The sequence below is a fragment of the Rhinopithecus roxellana genome, chromosome 4, assembly GCF_007565055.1.
Source record: "Rhinopithecus roxellana isolate Shanxi Qingling chromosome 4, ASM756505v1, whole genome shotgun sequence".
Lineage (NCBI taxonomy): Eukaryota > Metazoa > Chordata > Mammalia > Primates > Cercopithecidae > Rhinopithecus > Rhinopithecus roxellana.
Window position 1 is genome coordinate 71,056,844 of NC_044552.1, and position 20,629 is coordinate 71,077,472.

The 20,629-nt window shown below is 43.4% G+C and overlaps 1 protein-coding gene across 2 annotated transcripts in view; it reads right to left on the reverse strand.

The window, feature by feature from the left end:
• Nucleotides 1–20,629, reverse strand: part of EZR (ezrin) — a 57,392-nt gene that overhangs the window by 25,034 nt on the left and 11,729 nt on the right. The window contains exon 1 of one of the 2 annotated variants that reach the window (XM_010381532.2): nucleotides 2,913–2,971. In XM_010381532.2, coding sequence (XP_010379834.1) covers nucleotides 2,913–2,971 — 59 coding nt within the window. Of the gene's footprint in view, nucleotides 1–2,912; nucleotides 2,997–20,629 lie in introns of those variants that run through there. The other variant, XM_030929458.1, reaches the window with a different exon arrangement.

Genomic DNA, 20,629 nt, shown 5'->3' on the forward strand with positions numbered 1-20,629 from the left:
CGGCCACTGGCACTGCACTTACTCTGGGGGCATCCACCTGGGCACATTCTGGCACCCGCACGCTTGGCTGCACGGAGCCAGTCCACTGCTGCTGGGCACTCCTTTTTGGAGTGAGAGGGAGATATGATCAAGCACGGGTAGAGTCTCCTGTGGTCTAAGTGTGCTAAAATTCTCCCTCCGAGGTTTCCCAATCACCACCCACTCTAATTTCTGGGTTTGGTGCTAGAACACAGAATATCACTTCTACCAGTAGGGCCCCTCGGGATGGTTCAAAGGACTTGCAACTCACACCTGGCCCTGCTCCTCTACTGGCCCCAGAGAAGAATCCATTTAGTCCAGAAAAGAAGATCTTGCTTTCTTTAGAACTTAGAACTGCTCCACAAAAAAGTTATCATAGCCTTCATGGTGGCTCACCAGTCTTACTGAAAGTGAACTCCATGTCTCACGAGGAATATGCAGCAACGGGGAATCATTCTGGGCCGCCCATCTCAAGAAAGAGTCTTCGCTGGCACCTGAGTGAGCTCACAGACGCTGAGAGCGGGGTGGATGGGCCTTGCAGTGACTTGCGTTACTGACTACTGCCACAAAGGTCCTTTCCACTCCACGACCTCTGGCCTACTTGGTTCACAAAGTCAAGCAGGGAAACAGGAGCAAGAGGGGAGGGAAGAGGACTGTTTTCTAATATAAACCATAAGGTGAGATCTAGTAGCTCTATCCATTTCCGTCTGAGGGGGTCACTTATAATAAAACGTGTTCAAAAAGCTTTTTACCAAAAATGAGCATTCTTTAGTGGGGTATGACTGCTGGAGTGGAATATCTAAAGTGTTTTCTTAAGAAACGGAAAACACTGTTAAATATCAAAAAAGATAAGAGAGATCAAAGAGTCTGACGTTTTGAAACTGTGAGGTGTTGGACGGGTGCCGCTCTGGTGCCTTGCCATGCACAGGGCACTGCTGTACATGTCGCAAAGCTGGTTCTGCAGTGAACTACAGGAGAGAGTTGTAAATAACGCAAGTGCAGCAAGCTAAGGCCCATGGACCAAATCTTGTCTGCTGGCTATTTGTGCAGCCCATAGGCTAAGAATGGGTTTACATTTTTTCAATGGTGGTGATGGGGAAATTACGTAAAAATATCAGTGCCCAGCCAGGCACAGTGGCTCACGCCTGTAATCCCAGGACTTTGGGAGGACGAGGTGGGTGGATCACAAGGTCAGGAGACAGAGGCCATCCTGGCTAACACAATGAAACCCCGTCTCTACTAAAAATACAAAAAAGATTACTGGGCATGGTGGTGGGCGCCTGTAGTCCCAGCTACTCAGGAGGCTGAGGCAGGAGAATGGTGTGAACCCTTGCAGTGAGCCAATGTCGTGCCACTGTGCCACTGCACTCCAGCCTGGGTGACAGAGCGAGACTCCGTCTCAAAAAAAAAAAAAAAAAAAAAAAATCAGTGCCCATACAGAGCTTGACTAGAAAACAGTCATGCTTGAATCTTCACGTGTTTATGGCTGCTCTCAATACTACAATGGCAGAGCTGAGTAGTTATGATAGCAACTGTGTGGGCTGCAAGTCTAACATATGTACTCTCCAGCCATTTGCAGAAAAAAACTTCTGACCTGTGCTATAAAAATACTAAATAGGCCAGGTGTGGTGGCTCACACCCGTAATCCCAGCACTTTGGGAGGCCAAGCTGGGTGGATCACGAGGTCCGGAGATCGAGACCATCTGGCTAACATGGTGAAACCCCGTTCCTACTAAAAATACAAAGATTAGCCGGGTGTGGTGGCGGGCACCTGTAGTCCCAGCTACTCGGGAGGCTGAGGCAGGAGAATGGGGCGAACCCGGGAGGCGGAGCTTGCAGTGAGTGGAGACTGCCCTACTGCACTCCAGCCTGGGCGACAGAGTGATACTCCGTCTTAAAAAAAAAAAAAACAACTAAATGATGGTTTTTAGTCACTCCTTGACTGGAAAAAATCCAAGCCATTAAGACTGCGTTTGGGCTGAGCGTGGGCTCACACCTGTAATCCCAGCACTCTGGGAGGCCGAGGTGGGTGGATCACTTGAGTTCAGGAGTTCAAGACCAGCCTGGCAAACATGGAGAAACTCCATCTCTATTAAAAATACAAAAATTAACAGGGCGTGGTAGCATGCGCCTGTAATCCCAGCTATTGGGGAGGCTCATGCAGGAGAACTGCTTGAACTTGGGAGACAGAGGTTGCAGTGAGCCGAGATTGCATCACTGCACTCCAGCCTGGGCAACAGAACGAGACTCAGTCTCAAAGAAAAAAAAAAAAGGAAACTGTATTTGGAGCAGCTGTTAATAGGGAAAAAAGTATTTAATAAATAAATAGTAATATCACTAATAAATACTTGATTTTTAAAAAAAAACTTCCAGTTTTAAAAAGTGAATTTTTTTCTCTAAATCTTCATTTCTTCTTTTCATAGACGTTCAGGTATGACCACTTAGAAATGAGAATCTGCACCAACTGCTGAGACAACTAAGGTTCACTCATCCACGCAGTGAGAGGAGTTCTACTCTGGAGGTGGAGGCGGCTGGGGGTAGGAAGCCGCGTCTCTAACACAAGGTGAGAGACACAGGCCAGCACACCTCCTTACACTGACAAGCACAATCACTCTGTTCAGCCCTTTGCTTCCATGGCTGGTAACACACTGAATCCACCTGGCTTTATACAACAGATAGCTGTGTGCTTTCATACACCTCCTAGGCATGATATACGTGTCTATTAATGCATTTTATAATGCTATCATGAAATACTTTCACCTTTTAAAAGATCCTTCTCATCTATTACCTCAAGTGAGTAAAACAAGGTAATATGCTTAGCAAACAAAATAATTGAAATGTTGCAAAACAATTTTTTTTGTAGATGGAGTTAACTCTCAAGTTCAGAGACCAACCTGATCAAAAAGCTGTTTTCCAGTTGTATTTGGCTGGATTGCAAACTCCAGCTCTGCATCCATGGTGGTAACTCGGACATTGATCTGAAAAACAGAATGAAACAAATTACGCTTAACTGAGTATTCTTTTCTTCTGATAACCTCCTGCACCTTCTACATAAGCTGCTCCTCAAAGTGTGGCGACGGCACAGGCCTGACATCAGTTCCTGTGCTAGTCAGGAAGCCACACACCACTCCTGACTGCAGATGGCTGGGGACATCTCAGCAGGCGCACAGTGTGAACCAAACGCAGCCTCTTTGCTTTAATAAAGCGCACTGACACTTAGCTCTAAGCAGTTTTTCTCTTTTCTTTGAGACAGGGTCTTGCTCTGTCACCCAAGCTGGAGTGCAGTGGCGTGGTAACAGCTCACTATAGTCCTGACCTCCCAGGCTCACATGAACGCCTCCCACCGCAGCCTCTCGAGTAGCTGGCACTATAGGTGCCACCATGACTAGCTCGTTTTTTTTTTCTTAAAACTTTTTGTAGAGACAGGGTCTCACTATGTCGCCTAGGCTGGTCTTGAGCTCCTAGGCTCACGCAAGCCTTCCATCTCAGCCTTCCATAGTGCTGAGATTACAGACATGGGTCACCTTGCCCAACCTAAGCAATTTTTTTTAAAAAACAATAGTTTAACCTATTTTTCCATGAACCATCTCATATGAGCCTTACGACAGCCAAAGGAGGCAGGAGGGCTCCCGAGGGGCACCAAGGGAGTCAGACAAGGGAAGAGAGAAAGAGCTTTGTACCAGAAGTTTTGAAGCAACCTTAGAAACCATAGTGAGAGACAAAGGATGAAATGTCCAAAGACACATCAAAGATGGATTACGTAGTGATATTAAATTATAATTATGAAAATAGAAACTAGGCAAATTGCTTCTGAAATCAAAAAGATGACAAGCAATACTCTCTCAATGCAAATGTGAGATCTATTTAGACAAGAGATGAAAATAAAATGTAAAAATGGAAATAGTATCAGGATGGCGAGACACAGAATTGAGGAGGTAGAGACAGGAGGGCCTTAAAATATTTCTAATGTTGCCATGTAGCTGTTTAAAAAAAAAAAACAAAACACAGTCGGGCGCCACTGACTCACCTGTAACCCCAGCACTTCGGGAGGCTGAGGCAGGTGGACCACTTGAGGTCAGGAGTTCAAGACCAGCCTGGCCAACGTGGTAAAGCCCTACCTCTATTAAAAATACAAAATTAGCTGGGCATGGTGGCACACGCCTGTAGTCCCAGCTACTCAGGAGGCTGAGGCAGGAGAATTGCTTGATCCCAGAAGGCGGAGGTTGCAGTGAGTCAAGATTGTGCCACTGCACTCCAGCCTGGGCAACTGAGCAAGACTCCACCTCAAAAAAACAAAAAAACACAACAACAATAAAACAATCCACTCACATCAAGGTAGTTTTCAAATTTATCACTTGAGAAAACCCAGATTTACTAAAGCATATGAAAAATACTCAAATTTGGCTACTTTATGTCACTGTCCCAAAGGAAAATAGCAGAGTCACAAAGCAACTATAATGCTTAATATTAAGAAATGCTTGCTTCTCACCATTTTCAAGTGAAATACACAGAAGCTGGAGAGATACCTATCCTGGTTTCTTCCTAACACAGGTGTAAATGTAATGAGGACATATTACCTGTGCCAGGATTTGGCGACAGAGGTTTTGTTATTCAGCCAGGGCACCAGAAATATTCAGCACTCACCAAATGTCACTTCCTACTTCAGGAACCACCCGCCCCACCTCCACTCCTGTCCCAACAACATTTCAGACTGTAATGATTGAGAGATCCTCTGATATACATCCAATATGCCTTAAAGGCTCCCTGACTGGTATAACAAGTACAGAAGTATCGTTTTCCAGGTCTTGTTCTAAAAGTTTTCTCCACAGTTCCAAGTCCAGAAGTTAAAGAACTCAAGTTTACTGAGAGGCAACAAGACCTGTTTTAAAGTCTTTAATCATACTAAAATATAAAAACCTACTTTTCTTTCATTTCCTGCTGGTAATTTTTTTTAAATCACAAAATGGCTGTTATGAAGCATGAAATAAAGCATGCATTTCTCTCAATTATGGTTCCAAGGGCCTGTATTAGAGATGGGAAAACCAACCCCAAGTCAAATATTTCAATAACAAATGCAGCTCCAGCTACATACATAGAAGCCAACAATGACATATCACACTCAAAACTAAAGTGGAGGGGCATTCGCTCACAAATGCAGAGCCCTGGGTATGCCTTTCTTTCTCTACTATCTACTGGTTCAGAAGTGGAACCCCAAGTACAATTAGAACTGAAGGCTACTACCTGGTTAGGACAAAGACAAATGACCAGAGTCCATGCACACGAGATTTCAGACTCCAATTTTTTTTTTTTTTTTTTTTTTTTTTTTTGAGACGGCGTCTTGCTCTGTCGCCCAGGCTGGAGTGCAGTGGTGTGATCTCGGCTCATTGCAAGCTCCGCCTCCCGGGTTCACGCCATTCTCCTGCCTCAGCCTCCCGAGTAGCTGGGACTACAGGTGCCCGCCACCACGCCCAGCTAATTTTTTGTATTTTTAGTAGAGACAGTTTCACCATGTTAGCCAGGATGGTCTCGATCTCCTACATTCATATATGTATACATAGGGCAGGCTCTACATCTGTATCTTTACATAGAGATTGAGGAGAAGATACTCACAAGATCTCAACAGGTAAATGAACACTATGTTAATGAGCTGCTTTAAGTTAAAGGGCTGTCTGTTACTTGATTAGTCATTAGGCTACTAGTGTTTCCCACTGGGGGTGCTCGTCATTCTGGACAGCAGAGGTATTCATTCTGCAAGACTATCCCAAGTACTCAGGAACGTTTAGCATCCTTAAGCCATCCAATGACTGAGTGTCCCCAGTCACTGGAACACCTAAAAGCAACCCCATCCACATACACATTTCCAAATGCTCTATGGGGAAAAGGGAGGAGATCCTCCCCAGATTAAGGACCACAGCACGGCACTGCCTTAACCTACTGCATGATAGACAGTTCCATGTTTAGAAAGACAATTATGGATAAAATAATGTGCTACAAATACAGCATAAGCTTTCACCGAAGTTTAAAATGAGACATTCACTGAGATGACAGGACCATTTACATACATACTTTGTCTACTTATCCAAGGGCTTGAAAACAAAAAACAAAAAAACCAGACTTTGGGGCCAGGTGCAGCAGTTCACGCCTGTAATCCCAGCACTTTGGGAGGCCAAAGCAGGTGGCTCACTTGAGATCAGGCGTTCGAGACCAGCCTGGCCAACATAGTGAAACCCCGTCTCTACTAAAAATACAAAAATTAGCTGGGCGTGATGGCACGTGCCTGTACATAGTCCCAGCTACTTGGGAGGCTGAGGCAGAAGTGCTTGAACCTGGGAGGCAGAGGTTGAAGTGAGCAAGATCGCACCCCTACACTCCAGCCTGGGCGATAGAGCGAGACTCAAAAACACCACCAGCACCAGCACCAGCATCAGCAGCACCAGCACCAGCACCAGCACCAGCAGCACCAGTACCACCAGCAGCACCAGTACCACCACGCTTCAGCAACTGAGAAAACACATCTAAATCCCAATTTTCCATTTTATTATCAGGGTGTTAGGTTTCCCTAGTCAGCAACTGTTTTTCTCAACATATTTGAATGCCAGCTGGTTCTTGTATCTTCAACAGTGCCACAGGAATAATGGGGGACTGTGACTGTATGAATCTGAATACACATTGTCCCACAAAAAACTCAAGTCCATGGGCTTAAATACACCGCTACACAAATCCAAACTATGTGCAAAGACTGGAGAAAAAGAGCGCATGGTTTGCAGTTTTTATTATCTTAGTAATTCCCCTTAGATTACACACTTATCAAGAACTGTGTTCGGTGAAGGCAACACAATCACATGTGTGGTACAGGTGTGTGTATAGTAAGCAGTTAGTCATCTAAGATCTACCCAAAAAAGGGCAATATTTCTATCAGGTTTGCCAAAATATTAAAAACTTTTTAAAGTTATGCTTTGCTTTGGGGGGGGGGTGGTGATTTAAGTTTAATTTTACTCCTGTACCACTCCCCAGACAAAAAGAACCATGTGGTTGATGGTGCAGATGAAGTTAATGAAAAACCAATACTGTCTCTACTCTCCCTTTGCTTAATAATCTACTCTTTAAAAAATTCTAGACCAGGCGCAGTGGCTCATGCCTGTAATCACAGCACTCTGGGGGGCCAAGGCAGGCAGATCACTTGAGGTCAGGAGTTCAAGACCAGCCTGGCCAACACGGTAAAACCCCATCTCTACTAAAAATACAAAAATTAGCCAAGTGTGGTGGCACACACTTGTAATCCCAGCTACTCAGGAGGCTGAGCAGAGAGAATTGCTTGAATCCAGGAGGCAGAGGTTGCAGTGAGCCAAGATCACGCCACTGCACTCCAGCCTAGGTGACAGGGTGAGATTCCATTGTAAAAAATAAATAAATACTTTTATTTGTCGGCCAGGTATAATGGCTCAGGCCTGTAATCGCAGCCCTTTGGGGAGCCAAGGCAGGAGGATCTCAAGGCGAGGAGTTTGAGACCACCCTGGGCAACATAGCGAGAACCCGTCTCTAACTTTTAAAAACTTCAAAAAAAATTTGTGTTGTAGTAACTCAGCTCAAACTTATACTACAGGATGAACCACAATAGCCTTATTATTCTAATGTTCCATGGCCACAGACTACAGGACCTAACCCCTGCTAGTGGGCACCTAACATGTTCATTCGATCCACAAACACTAATTAAATACTGCAAGGTGTGCCAGGCACCATGATAGGCATTGTGAGTACAGAGAAGCATTAGCCCTCCCTATCCCTGAGTGGCTTACACATTAATGAAGATGGCTGTGCCTCAAACAGTGATCACATACCATGGTGCTTCCCACATCAGCCCCACCATCAGAATCCTCACAGAAGCTTTTCAAACACCCTCAGCCCAGTCACTTCCACAAGTGATTTTGAGGAGGCCAAATTTGGGAATCACTGGAAGACAAGACACAGGAGGCAGAAGGCCTGGGTTTGAGAGCTAGCTCTGTAATCTAAGGATCCCCAGCAAATGACTGTCTACCACTGGGCATCAGTTACCCGATCTGCAGGTGGTAGAGTTTGGACTAGATGGCTTGAGGCCTTTTCCCACTCTGAAATGCTAGCTTCGAAGGCCGCAGGCCAGGTGTGACACAGTCAGTGCCATCGGATAGAAGAGGTATGAGTACCCCCTGAAGAGTCTCCTCCTTAGGGGACACATGCCAATGGAACCAGAGGTCCAATAAATACTGTCTGACCACTAGGAGAAAAGTAACCCACTAGAATGCTATTCAAGACCAGCAAGTAGAGTGTTTTCACGGAAAAGGGACAACACACCTGTGTTCACTTTCCCCAGAGGGAAAGTACCCCTCCAGGCAGTCGCACGATGGCACAGGTGTTACCACTCCAATGCAATGGACATGCAGGGTGTTCAACCCCAATCTGCTTTGTTTTTAAATAAACTCAACAATTCGCCTAATTAAAACAAAATAAACCCAACATCCTCTTTGCTCAATTCCTTGAAGCACCTGAGCCCAGCACACAGGCCTGCTGGCAGGGGTGGCCCCAGCCTCACTCAGGCCAACCCTGTTCCTCTCCATTGCTGGTGATATTGAGTGGCTGGAGACCATTTAATCTGTGAGCATCTTCCAGCTTGATCATTCTATGACTTAAAATCATCGTGTCTGGCTTTTGACACCATCCCAACCCAGCAGCTATGTAGTTCTCTTTGAAATTATTTGGCTTTGAAAGGGAAAGGGACAAAAATGGGGATGTGCTGTGGGGGCAGTGTTTGGAGGTCATGCAAGTCTGCAGTGGTTAAGGTGGGGTTTTCTTTCTTCTTTAGCTGAAAGGCTGCTGCCTGTCTGCCGTGTTCATGCCAACAGTGGCAGCCCAAGACGGGGCCACAGTCTCCACTTCCCAGACTGTTCTGTCCACAGATTATTTCCATGGAGCATCCCAGGGAACTAGCATTTTTCAGAATATAGTTGGGAAAACATGATATCTGAGTCTTCCCAGTTTAATTTTATCAAAATGGCATCTAAAATGCCTTCTAAGAGTCTAAGGAATGAAAAAGATACCAAGTTGACAATTAAATTTTGTATTTTGCTTCTAATCTATGAATATAATTGCTGAATATTTGGCCATCAAATTATTTCCCAGGTATTTTCCTCATTTTGGTAAATAAATATAGGTATGCATTATTTCCTTTGCGAAGCATCCATTTCCTCTGAATATTTTAAACTTGAAGATTACCTCTACAGTCACACTTCTTACAGCACAAATTCAAACTGCAATAAAAGTCCAAGACAGGAGGGAAAAGTCCAAGATCAGTTCCTCCACAAACATTACAGGAAAGCAACCCTTGAGTCTTAGACAAAAGAACCAGATTTAATTTTAGAGGCCAGAACACTGCATGAAAAAAGTTTACAATAATTTTTTTTATGTACTCAAAAACTAGGAAAACCATGTAAAATAAAAAAGGGAAATTCAAATGGGAGCATCTGAATGTTTGAATTTCAGGCAGTGGATTCAGTGATAACAGATTAATCCCTCTATTATCACACCTGCCATTTACTATAAAACCAGTCTGAGTAGAGCCATCCAGCCACCACCACCCAAGATTACATTGCGAGCTTGACCTTCCATATCATTTAAAACGTCAACGTTGTTATCAAACATTCCAGCCCTCTTCCAAAGGTGCCACTTCAGCAACTTTTAACAGCTTTCAAATATTTGGATAGGACCTTTCAAATACTTAGAAATGCTCTGATAGGAAGTAGACACACTAAATTTTCTCCCACAGATGGGAGTATGATAGGGAAAATTCTTACAACCAATGATAAATGAATTAAAAGCTTTGTAGCTGCTATTTTGGTTCACTTAGTTGGGTAATTAGAGACAAAACCGTATGTTTCCTTTCATGTTGAGTCACTATGTACTTTAAATAGCAGCTATTGAAATATAATTTACCATAAAATTTATCCATGTAAAATGTATAATTCAGTGGTCTTTAGTATATTCAGAGTTATGCAACTGACACTGCTATCTAGTTTTGGAATAGTTTGTCAGCCCAAAAAGAAACTCCATGGCCACTGGCAGTCATTCTCCATTCCTCCTGCTCCCTCAGCCCCCTGGAAACCACCAATCTACTTTCTGTCTCTAAGAATCTGCCTATTCTGGACATTGCAGAGACACAGAATTTTATAATATGCAGTCTTTTGTGACTGAATCCCATGACTTAGCATAATGTCTACAAAGGTTATTCATGTTGCAGCATGTACCAGCACTTCATTCTTTTTTTACTGCCCAGTAATATTCCATTGTGTGGATGTCACTTCTGTCTACCCATTCAGGTGATGGACATTTAACTTGCTCCTTGCTGCTTTTAGCAATTGCAAATAAGAAACAGCTGAGAAACAATGGCATTCAAACTAGACTGTGGTCATTTTCAAAAGAATAAAAATCTTTAGAGAGAAACAAAAATGAATTTTTAAACACTAAACTTTTAGGGTTTACTGTTTTTAAGTTCTAAATGAAAATATTCTACGTTCTTAGAAGTTGCCGGCTGCCAAAGTGACATGAACGCAGTAGCGGCACTCCAATCATGCATGGCCATGCTGCGCTCTGCTGCGTTAGCCCTCTCACTGCTTCTGGGCGCCATGGGGTGCCCCACCAGTGCAGAGCTGAGAGGCCGGCTCAGCTTTGCTTCAGAGACTTCCCTCGATGGAAGAGGGTCTTAGTTTGCTGCTCCACTTTTTTTTTTTTTTGAGAAAGGGTCTCTCTCTGTTGCCCAGGGTGGAGTGCAGTGGCACGATCTCAGCTCACTGCAACTTCTGCCACCAGGGTTCAAGAGATTCCCCCTGCCTTAGCCTCCTTAGCTGGGACCACAGGCACCTGCCACCACAGCCGGCTAATTTTTCTATTTTTTTGTAGAGATGGAGTTTCACCATGTTGCCCAGGGTGGTCTCAAACTCCTGAACTCAAGGGATCTGCCCAACTCAGCTTCTCAAAGTGCCGGGATTACAGGTGTGAGCCACTGCTCCACACTGAATTCCAATGATGCTGAGCACAACCCAGCACTCTAATTACAAAAATTTGTTTTGTTATAACTGAACATTCCCTTTCCATTTTAGACTTTATTGGCTGAACATCTCTCTCCCCCAGTCCTATTCACGGCTGCTCACAAAAACATGACAATACCAGGTATGGTTCATGAAGTCTGGTGTGGGAAGAGGAGGCCTGGCTCACATCTCCTTGAAGTCATTTAAGACATATGGCCAGCTGTACCTTATATGCAGCCATTCATAGGCCCTCGAGGTGCTCAAACTTGAAATGTGAAAAAAATCACCTGGGAGCTTGTTAAAATAGTTTCCTGGACCCCAGGCTAAGGGTCTGACTCAGGTTGGGAAGGGCCTACATTTCCATGTTTACCGGCTCACAGCTGATGCCAATGCTGCTGGCCAAGGCCACGCTATGACCAACAGTGCCCGGGCAGCAGGGGGCAGAACTTGCCATCGGGAAAACGCAAAAGGACACGACCTGTTTGGCCAAGATTAATGTATTTACCTCTGCTGATTTATAATCCTTTATATAAAAATATCCTTACTAAGTCTCCATTCATTGTACTAGCAGACAGGTTTTCTCTAATGAAACCTCAGATCACAACAGATGGACTCACATATTTTAGTAGTCTCTCTGGATCCTGATCCCCTTATCTCACTGTCTCCATGAACAATATGCCAACTGAATAAATTATAGCACTAGCTATGACAGACACTGGTTGTTTTCCACAAATGCTGGCTAACAAATAGCCAAGCTCTGTAAAACATTACCATTGACTTAGCAAACCTTAACCAGCTTAGTGCAGAAATGCAGATACTCTAATTCAGTCAAGTTAGGCAAAGCAGAAAAGCCCGAGAGGCAAGTGAATTGTTTGTGGGTTTTTTAAGCTCTTCTTTCTCCACATCAACAACCTTTTTTTGCAATGTTACAGTAACGGTTAACATTGAAAAGATAACTTTGTTTCCATGTATTATATGAAGCAAATGTCTTTCTTACATGAACAATGCTGCTCCCTGTAGCAAACTGTTTTATATACAAAATTATATCAATGTAGTTGCAAATGATAACCCAATGACTACATTTAACATTATGGTTTCCAGCAAGCATATGGTTAGAAGTGCCCAAGTTTTACTCCAGAAAGGCAGTCCAGAAACCACCCTGTTACAAATAACACCTTTCAAGGACAGAGAACGCTGAGATGAGAACCACTATGTTGCTAAAGGTATTTATCAAAATATTCAAAACATTATTAGAGAAGTAAAATAGCAAGGTGGTCCTTAAAATATTATTTTCTATTATATGAAGTCTCTCTCTCTCTCTCTCTATATATATATATAACAAATCAATCTATGACATTGACCTGACAGTATACTTGGCAAAGACATCAACCACTGGTCAGGGTCCTTCTCTAAACATTCCCACCCATAGCAGTGGCCATGTCACTGAGGAAAGGGCTAGAAGAAATTCCAGGGACACATATTTAAGCTCCCTTTCTCCTCAGAGATCCTGTTCTGATAAGCGGTCTCTCTCAACATCAGCCTTCTTGAGCTAAGTGTCCTTGTTGACCTTTAGGAGGTGGAAATAACAGTATAAATACATCACGCTGGGCTGCACATGGTGGCTCACGCCTATAATCCCACCACTTTGGGAGGTTTAGGCGGGCGGATCAGCTGAGACCAGCAGTTTGAGACCATCCTGGCCAACATGGTGAAATCCCATCTCCACTAAAAATACAAAATATTAGCCGAGTGTGGTGGTGCACATTCATAATCCCAGATACACTGGGGACTGAGGCAGAAGAATCGCTTGAACCTGGGAGATGGAGGCTGCAGTGTGCTGAGACTGTGGCAGAGTGGGACTGTCTGGGAGTGGGACTGTCTCAAAAAAAAAAAAAAAAAAAATTGTACTAATAATCCTGAGATGTATCAGCAAATGCAATGAAGATGTAGAACACACAGCTACTCCTTTCTATCGAGTTTTCTGTATCTTAAATTATACCTGATCATTATTTTATATGACCTCTTCTTTTAAGGTTAAAGAAGAACGTGAGCACAAAGGCAAAGAAATCTTGGCCGGGCACAGTGGCTCACTCCTGTAACCCTAGAACTTTGGAAGGCCAATGTGGGAAGATCACTTGGGCCTAGGTCAAGCCTGCAGTGAGCCATGATTGCGCCACCATATTGGGTAACAGAACCCTGTCTTTATTTTTTTTGAGACACAGTCTCGCTGTCAAGGTTGGAGTGCAGTGACACAATCTCGGCTCACTGCAGCCTCCACCTCCCGAGTTCAAGCGATTCTCCTGCCTCAGCTTCCAGAGTATCTGGGATTACAGGCATGCACCACTATGCCCAACTAACTTTTGTATTTTTAGCAGAGACGTGGTTTCACCATGTTTCCAGCCTGGTCCTGAACTGGGCAGGGTGCTGGGATTATGGGCATGAGGAGAACCCTGTCTCCATAAAAAAAAAAAAAAAAAAAAAAAAAAATCTGCTTGTCTATTGGGCTCAGGAAAATGTTCAGATGCCAAAGAAAGGCCAGCCACCTATTTACACTCCACAAATCTTGTAAAAAGTGCACAGAATTAATTGTAACAAAAATTGTCAGGTAATTCAGTAAAATTTCAGTGTATCATTTTGTCTGTAGCACAGTAACAAAAACATGGGTACACTAGTTATAAAACTCATTCTGATAAGTTTTCATATAATTATATAACACCAGGATATGTACTAGTCTTTTATTGCCTAAGTAATAGGAATAATAAAATCATCCAGCGTTGGAGCTCACAAGAGTCCACTTGTCACAACCCTGATAACCACTATAGACAGCACTCCCCACAGGGGTCAAAGTGCTAGCTCCTTGTCCTCAGTCATTCCTCAAGCTTTCCTAGGAATCATGGACAGTCATACTATTCCCAGGAACATGATGCACAGAAAGTCACTGACCAGGTGGCAGAGTCCCGAGTACAGATCAGTGTTAGCTGCTGTGGGACATCCTGGGGCCCATGATGGAGCTACAGACACTGTCCCTTGTGACAGCAGTTATTCCCCATCAGGAAGCTAAACCAGCAGGGGAATTCGAGTATGGCTACACGTGGATTGACAATGACAGTTAATGGAATGACTTAGTTGCCTATAGGCAGTGTCTATCAGAAAATGAAACCCACCACAATGTAGTGCCCTTTAAATTGAAACAATCTGGCCTCCCCACCCATTCCTTCTTGCCGGGTGTAAAGGGCATTCATTGGTTAGTACCTGCCCAGGTGCTAACTACTAATGAAAGCAAGGTCATAACTACAGACTTCAACATCAAAGGAGCCAACTTAACTCTATGGAAAACCAAGCAGCTGTAGCTAGTTTCTCAGTTCAGTCCTCATTTTAGGAAATGGGAGTACAACTTTTAACCTGAATAAAAAGCGTTTCGGTACAGTCACTGTTTCAAATTTTAACTGCCAGCAAGTCTGGCAGAAAGGGAGATTGGCCAAATATCAATTTTTGTTAGGATTTTTTTTTTTTTTTTTTTTTTGAGACAGAGTCTCGCTCTGTCGCCCAGGCTGGAGTGCACTCGCTCACTGCAAGCTCCGCCTCCCGGGTTCCCGCTATTCTCCTGCCTCAGCCTCCCGAGTAGCTGGGACTACAGGCGCCCGCCACCTCACCCAGCTAGTTTTTTGTATTTTTTAGTAGAGACGGGGTTTCACCGTGTTAGCCAGGATGGTCTCCATCTCCTGACCTCGTGATCCGCCTGTCTCGGCCTCCCAAAGTGCTGGGATTACAGGCTTGAGCCACCGCGCCCGGCAGGATTTTTTATGATGAGTTCTGCTTATACTCATTCACATCTGAATATTTACAAACACCTTATAGTTTAGTTCTTCTAGAATATTTGTATACTTCTACACTGACCATGGCTAGTTAGATTTTTGCTGGTTTTTTTTTTTTTTTTGAGACGGAGTCTCGATCTGTCTCCCAGGCTGGGGTGCAGTGGCCGGATCTCAGCTCACTGCAAGCTCCGCCTCCCGGGTTTAGGCCATTCTCCTGCCTCAGCCTCCCGAGTAGCTGGGACTACAGGCGCCCGCCACCTCGCCCGGCTAGTTTTTTGTATTTTTTAGTAGAGACGGGGTTTCACCGGGTTAGCCAGGATGGTCTCGATCTCCTGACCTCGTGATCCGCCCGTCTCGGCCTCCCAAAGTGCTGGGATTACAGGCTTGAGCCACCGCGCCCGGCCTGTTTTTGTTTTTTGTTTTTTTTTTTTTTGAGGCAGAGTTTCGCCCTTATTGCCCAGGCTGGAGTGCAGTGACGCGATCCACAACCTGCACCTCCTGGGTTCAAGTGATTCTCCTGCCTCAGCCTCCCGAGTAGCTGGGATTACAGGCATGCGTCACCATACCTGGCTAATTTTGTATTTTTAGTAGAGACAGGGTTTCACCGTGTTAGCCAGGATAGTCTTGATCGCCTGACCTCGTGATCCACTCGCCTCGGCCTCCCAAAGTGCTGGGATTAGAGGTGTGAGCCACCGCGCCCAGCCAGGTTTTTGCTTGTTTAAAGCACAAGAACCATACATGGTTTATCCCTCAAATACAGCATCCAGCCCATGTCCAGTATCCTAGGGGCCATGTCTCCTACTCTGCGATCCTCCTGACACCAAAGGGACGCAGGAACTCATTTCCCAGTGAAGCCAGAAACACTTTAAGGTACTTTTTGAGTAACTTAAATGATGAAAACTAACACTACATGCCATTCACACCTCCTTTTCTAAACTGTTCTCCTTACTGCCTCCTCCACCACCACCATTAGGCTAAACTTAAAATGTCAAGGCTAAATTCTTAACGTGCAGCAGATGTTAACAGGGCAGAGTACTGACACAGAAGTGGGGGCGTGGAATTTCCTAGTAACTGACTTTTCAGGTATCTTTGTTATATTTTTATGTGATATAAATGTATGTTTTCAGTAGACCAATCACAACAGTGATGAAGTATAACTGGTAGAGTGACTCCAAATGAGTACTCGATACGAGGTATACGGTTATCCTCGTCTGATGACCTTTTTTTAATGGTTTAAGGAAACTGAGACCCTCAACTTCTGGTAATCAGCTACCCAAATATCTGTGCTCTTTAACATTACTCCTAAAATAGTATCTTTAAATAGATGCCAACGGTGCTAAGCTTTTTAAAAGTTTGTATTTCCCAATTCCAGGGTAAATATTATGTAACATTATATATATACACACATACATATATATATAAAGAGTCCAGATTAATAGCCACCCCATAATTTCAAGAACATGTAATGAAATCTCAAATCCTTCTAAATAGCTCCTTTTGCCTCTGAGTTAGTAAGCCACTTCCTGCCCCTAGACCCACATCCTGTCAGACCAAGGCTGCTTAACAAACACAAAAAGCGGACAAACCAGTCCCATTTGCACTCATTATAATCAGTGAGAAAATCATGACCTTAGAACTAGAAGGGAACTTTCTGGGCATTCACATTAAAAAGAGGGTCATTTTAAAACCAGGTTGGAAACAGTTCTATGCTAAGCCCTCCCTACTGTTCACTGCATCTGGGAGGCAGAAAGGAACTGCTTTCCATAGCTCTGACAATGAAATGACTGCTAGTCATGCCCAAGTTCCAAGTCTGCACTGCCTAGTAACGATGATGGCCATTTCCGACCTGCTGATGGCATATGAAAATAATGCTCCTGAGACCCATTAGCTGTTAGTTTTTAAGTCCCTATTTGGTGAGTGTCTCTAAGAACCAACTTCTTCTACATTGGGAATAACATACATTGTGTGTTATCTAACAGGGAAGTAAAATGGAATGCTTAAACACCACTTTCTCCTAGGAAAGGGAAAAGAAATAATCAAAGGACGTTACATTCAGCCAAAGAAACTATTCTTGGCCGGGCGCGGTGGCTCAAGCCTGTAATCCCAGCACTTTGGGAGGCCGAGACGGGTGGATCACGAGGTCAGGAGATCGAGACCATCCTGGCTAACCCGGTGAAACTCTGTCTCTACTAAAAAATACAAAAAAACTAGCCGGGCGAGGTGGCAGGCGCCTGCAGTCCCAGCTACTCGGGAGGCTGAGGCAGGAGAATGGCATAAACCCGGGAGGCGGAGCTTGCAGTGAGCTGAGATCTGGCCACTGCACTCCAGCCTGGGCGGCAGAGCGAGACTCCGTCTCAAAAAAAAAAAAAAAAGAAACTATTCTTTCTAGAAACACAATCTACATCCTTCTCAACTCCTCACCTTGGGGCAGGCAAAATAAAGAGAACGTGACCTTGAACAAGAATTTATTTAATAAACTTGTGAAGTCTAAGTCTTGATTGGGTACCATGTGATTTCAGTTTCACTAGGTATATATCATACATACTTCATCACCAACATGCTTCACTGAAATGTGCAGGTAATTATATACAGAAACTTAAGTTTAGTAACTACTTAGTAAACTTAGTAACTATATACATAAACAAAAGTAAGGGACAAGGCCAAGATGGCTTATTATATGCTAGAGTTGGTTTTAATTCTAGGCTCAGAAAACACAGAGAACTAAAGGCCTATAGATTAAACCTGGAACGCATGGTTCTCTCTGTAAATTTAGAAGCCTGTGAAGACTTTTTCCTTTCTGATCTGGGGTGAGACGCTAAGTCTAGGAAACAATGAGGCCGAGGTGGGTGGATCACGAGATCAGGCGATCAAGACCATCCTGGCCAACATGGTGAAACCGTCTCTACTAAAAATACAAAAATTAGCTGGGCATGGTGGCACGTGCCGGCAATCCCAGCTACTGGGGGGCTGAGGCAGGAGAATCGCTTGAACCAGGGAGTCGGAGGCTGCAGTGGGCCTACATGGTGCCACTGCACTTCCAGCCTGGTGACAGAGACTCTGTCTCAAAAAAAAAAAAAAAAAAAAGTCAAAAAATTTCTTGGTTAACCTGTTTTTAGAGGACATGTGACATAAACCATACTTAAGTCTTGTGCCATTGCCGAGATAAATTTTTGCCCCTAGTTAAGATCACATGAGCAATATTATGCAACGTTAAAGAACATTTCTCCTATAAGAAACTTCGATTAGACAAGATCTGAACTTACCCCAGTCTTTACTTTTGCCATCTATCAAAATAATTAGCAAGACCAAAATAGCTTCTTTTAAAAATTCCAAACTAAATCAGTAAGCTTACAAAATTCGCTTAAATAAGCAAACCCCGCCAAAACTTACTTTTAAAATCACCATTTCTGAAATTATACTAAATTAAAATTTAAAAAAAAACTCTTCAATTTATACTATCAGTATCAACTATGTTACATCTGAAATGGCATAATTTATACATCATTACTTGACTGGAGAAGACATGGTGTACACTTTACAACCCTATCACTCACCCCAACCCCAACCCATGGTTTGCTGTATTTCCTTCCCCCATCCTTGCCCACAGCACCAGTATGTAAATTGATGTCTTAAAATGGCTAAAGCCCTACCCAGTAGATGCCCCTTATTTTGTTCATTTCAATTTTCAAGTCTGAGAAAGTTGCTATTAAGACAATGACCTATTCCCAGTTGGGTCACAGCACTCTGCCCCATTCCTATGGGCCCCCCAAAATATTGAGAATACAGAATAATAGTGGAAAAAACTGGGAACGTATCGTTCTATGTGTTTCCAAGTCAGCTGCAATTTTGAGTAGAGACCTCCTTTTAAAACATATGCATGGAGGGTGAGATGGCCCGGGTGGGATTAAATCAGTTACTCATTTGATTCAGAACACAAAGGTTGCCCCAACAGAAGGGAATGGGGGTCCTGCCCTCGCCCTGGGATCCTCCCACCTCAACACTCAGGCACTTCCTGATGAGTAAAAGTAAAGCATCTCTCCCTTTCTACCCTATGACATGCTTTTAAAAAGCAAATATTCTATTATGGAAAGTTGAAAACATTGATAAAAGTAGAGAGAATAACTAGTACCATGATCCTCCACGCTCTCTTTTTTCAGCTTCAACATCATTTTTCTTTCTTCTACTCTTTCTACCACTTTCACTTTTTTTTTTTTTTTTTGCTGGCAAATTTTAAGGCCCTCATTATTTCACTTGTACAAAACTTCAGTGTATTGCTCTAAAGCACTAAAAAAAAAAAAAAAAAAAAAAATTCACAATACCACTATCACATCCAACATAATTTAAAACAATTCCTTAATACGTCAAGTTCAGTAAATATTCAGTTTTCCTCCATTTCTTTGAAAATGTCTTTTTGCAGTTGATTTTGTTCAAGTTATATAACGCAACTTGGTATCACACTATTTCCACATTGCCTTGTTCAACCAGGTTCTAAATAAAAAATCCAGTTTTCTCACCATATCTCACCATCTAAATCCATTTAAGAGTCTCACCCAAACAGCAATGGATTATGTAAGCAAATACTTCAACATCCCAGAAGCCAACACCCTTAATTATTTAACTGAGGCAATGAAACACACCTTAATGAAAATACTGTACCGACATATACTATATATATGTCTACAAATAAAGTGATTCCAATCTCATATTTATGTGCTAAGCTTTAGCCAAATGACCTGTGGTTCAATTTTCTCTTTAAAAACATAACAGGCCGGGCGCGGTGGCTCACGCCTGTAATCCCAGCACTTTGGGAGGCTGAGGTGGGCAGATCACGAGGTCAGGAAATCACGACCATCCTGGCTAACACAGTGAAACCCCATCTCTACTAAAAAATACAAAAAAATTTAGCCAGGTGTGATGGCGGGCACCTGTAGTTGCAGCTACTCAGGAGGCGGGGGCCGGAGAATGGCGTGAACCCGGGAGGTGGAGCTTGCAGTGAGCCAAGATCGGGCCACTGCACTCCAGCCTGGGCGACAGAGCAAGACTGTCACACACACACGACACACACACAAAAACATAACAAGATATATTTTACAAGAAATTTACAGATAAAGTAATGGTGCAATAGGTAAAATACTATCAAAACAATCATTTCCCTGAACCACAGCACCTGAGAAAGGATGGAAGCGTAAGTGGGTTTGGCAAATGGACTTATCACCAAACTCTTGCAAAAACAAGTTCTTGAACAAAGACCATCATGGTTCACTGTCCAACCCAAAAGTGATTTACCAGAAAACCAACAAAAACACATCACTGTGGGTTCACTCATAAGTCGCTCTGCCCAATGGTTTTAACGCTTCAAAGAATTAGTAAAGAATAAAAGTTAACTCTACCTCTTGCCAAAGTCTAGGTGAACATTTACAGTTGCACGCTCATTATGCCTTGACAATGTATTAGACATGTCTTTCCCCTGCAATATAAGCTTCTTGAAAGCAGGTCTTTCTTTCTTTTCCTCAGGAGGGGCTGAGGAAGGCACAGCTCCCTTTACAACTCCAAACAGAAAGCCCATTTTATTTAGTCAGACCAGCACCTACTTTCTAGAGCATTTTGCCATTGAGGAAAGGTGGAACAATGTGCATTTCAGGCTCAAATACACATTAGCAGGAAATGAGTTCCACCATTCACTGGATGTGACTGTCAACCAAGCGGGTGATAATCCTTTAAAAGCCCCTTTTTTGTTCACCA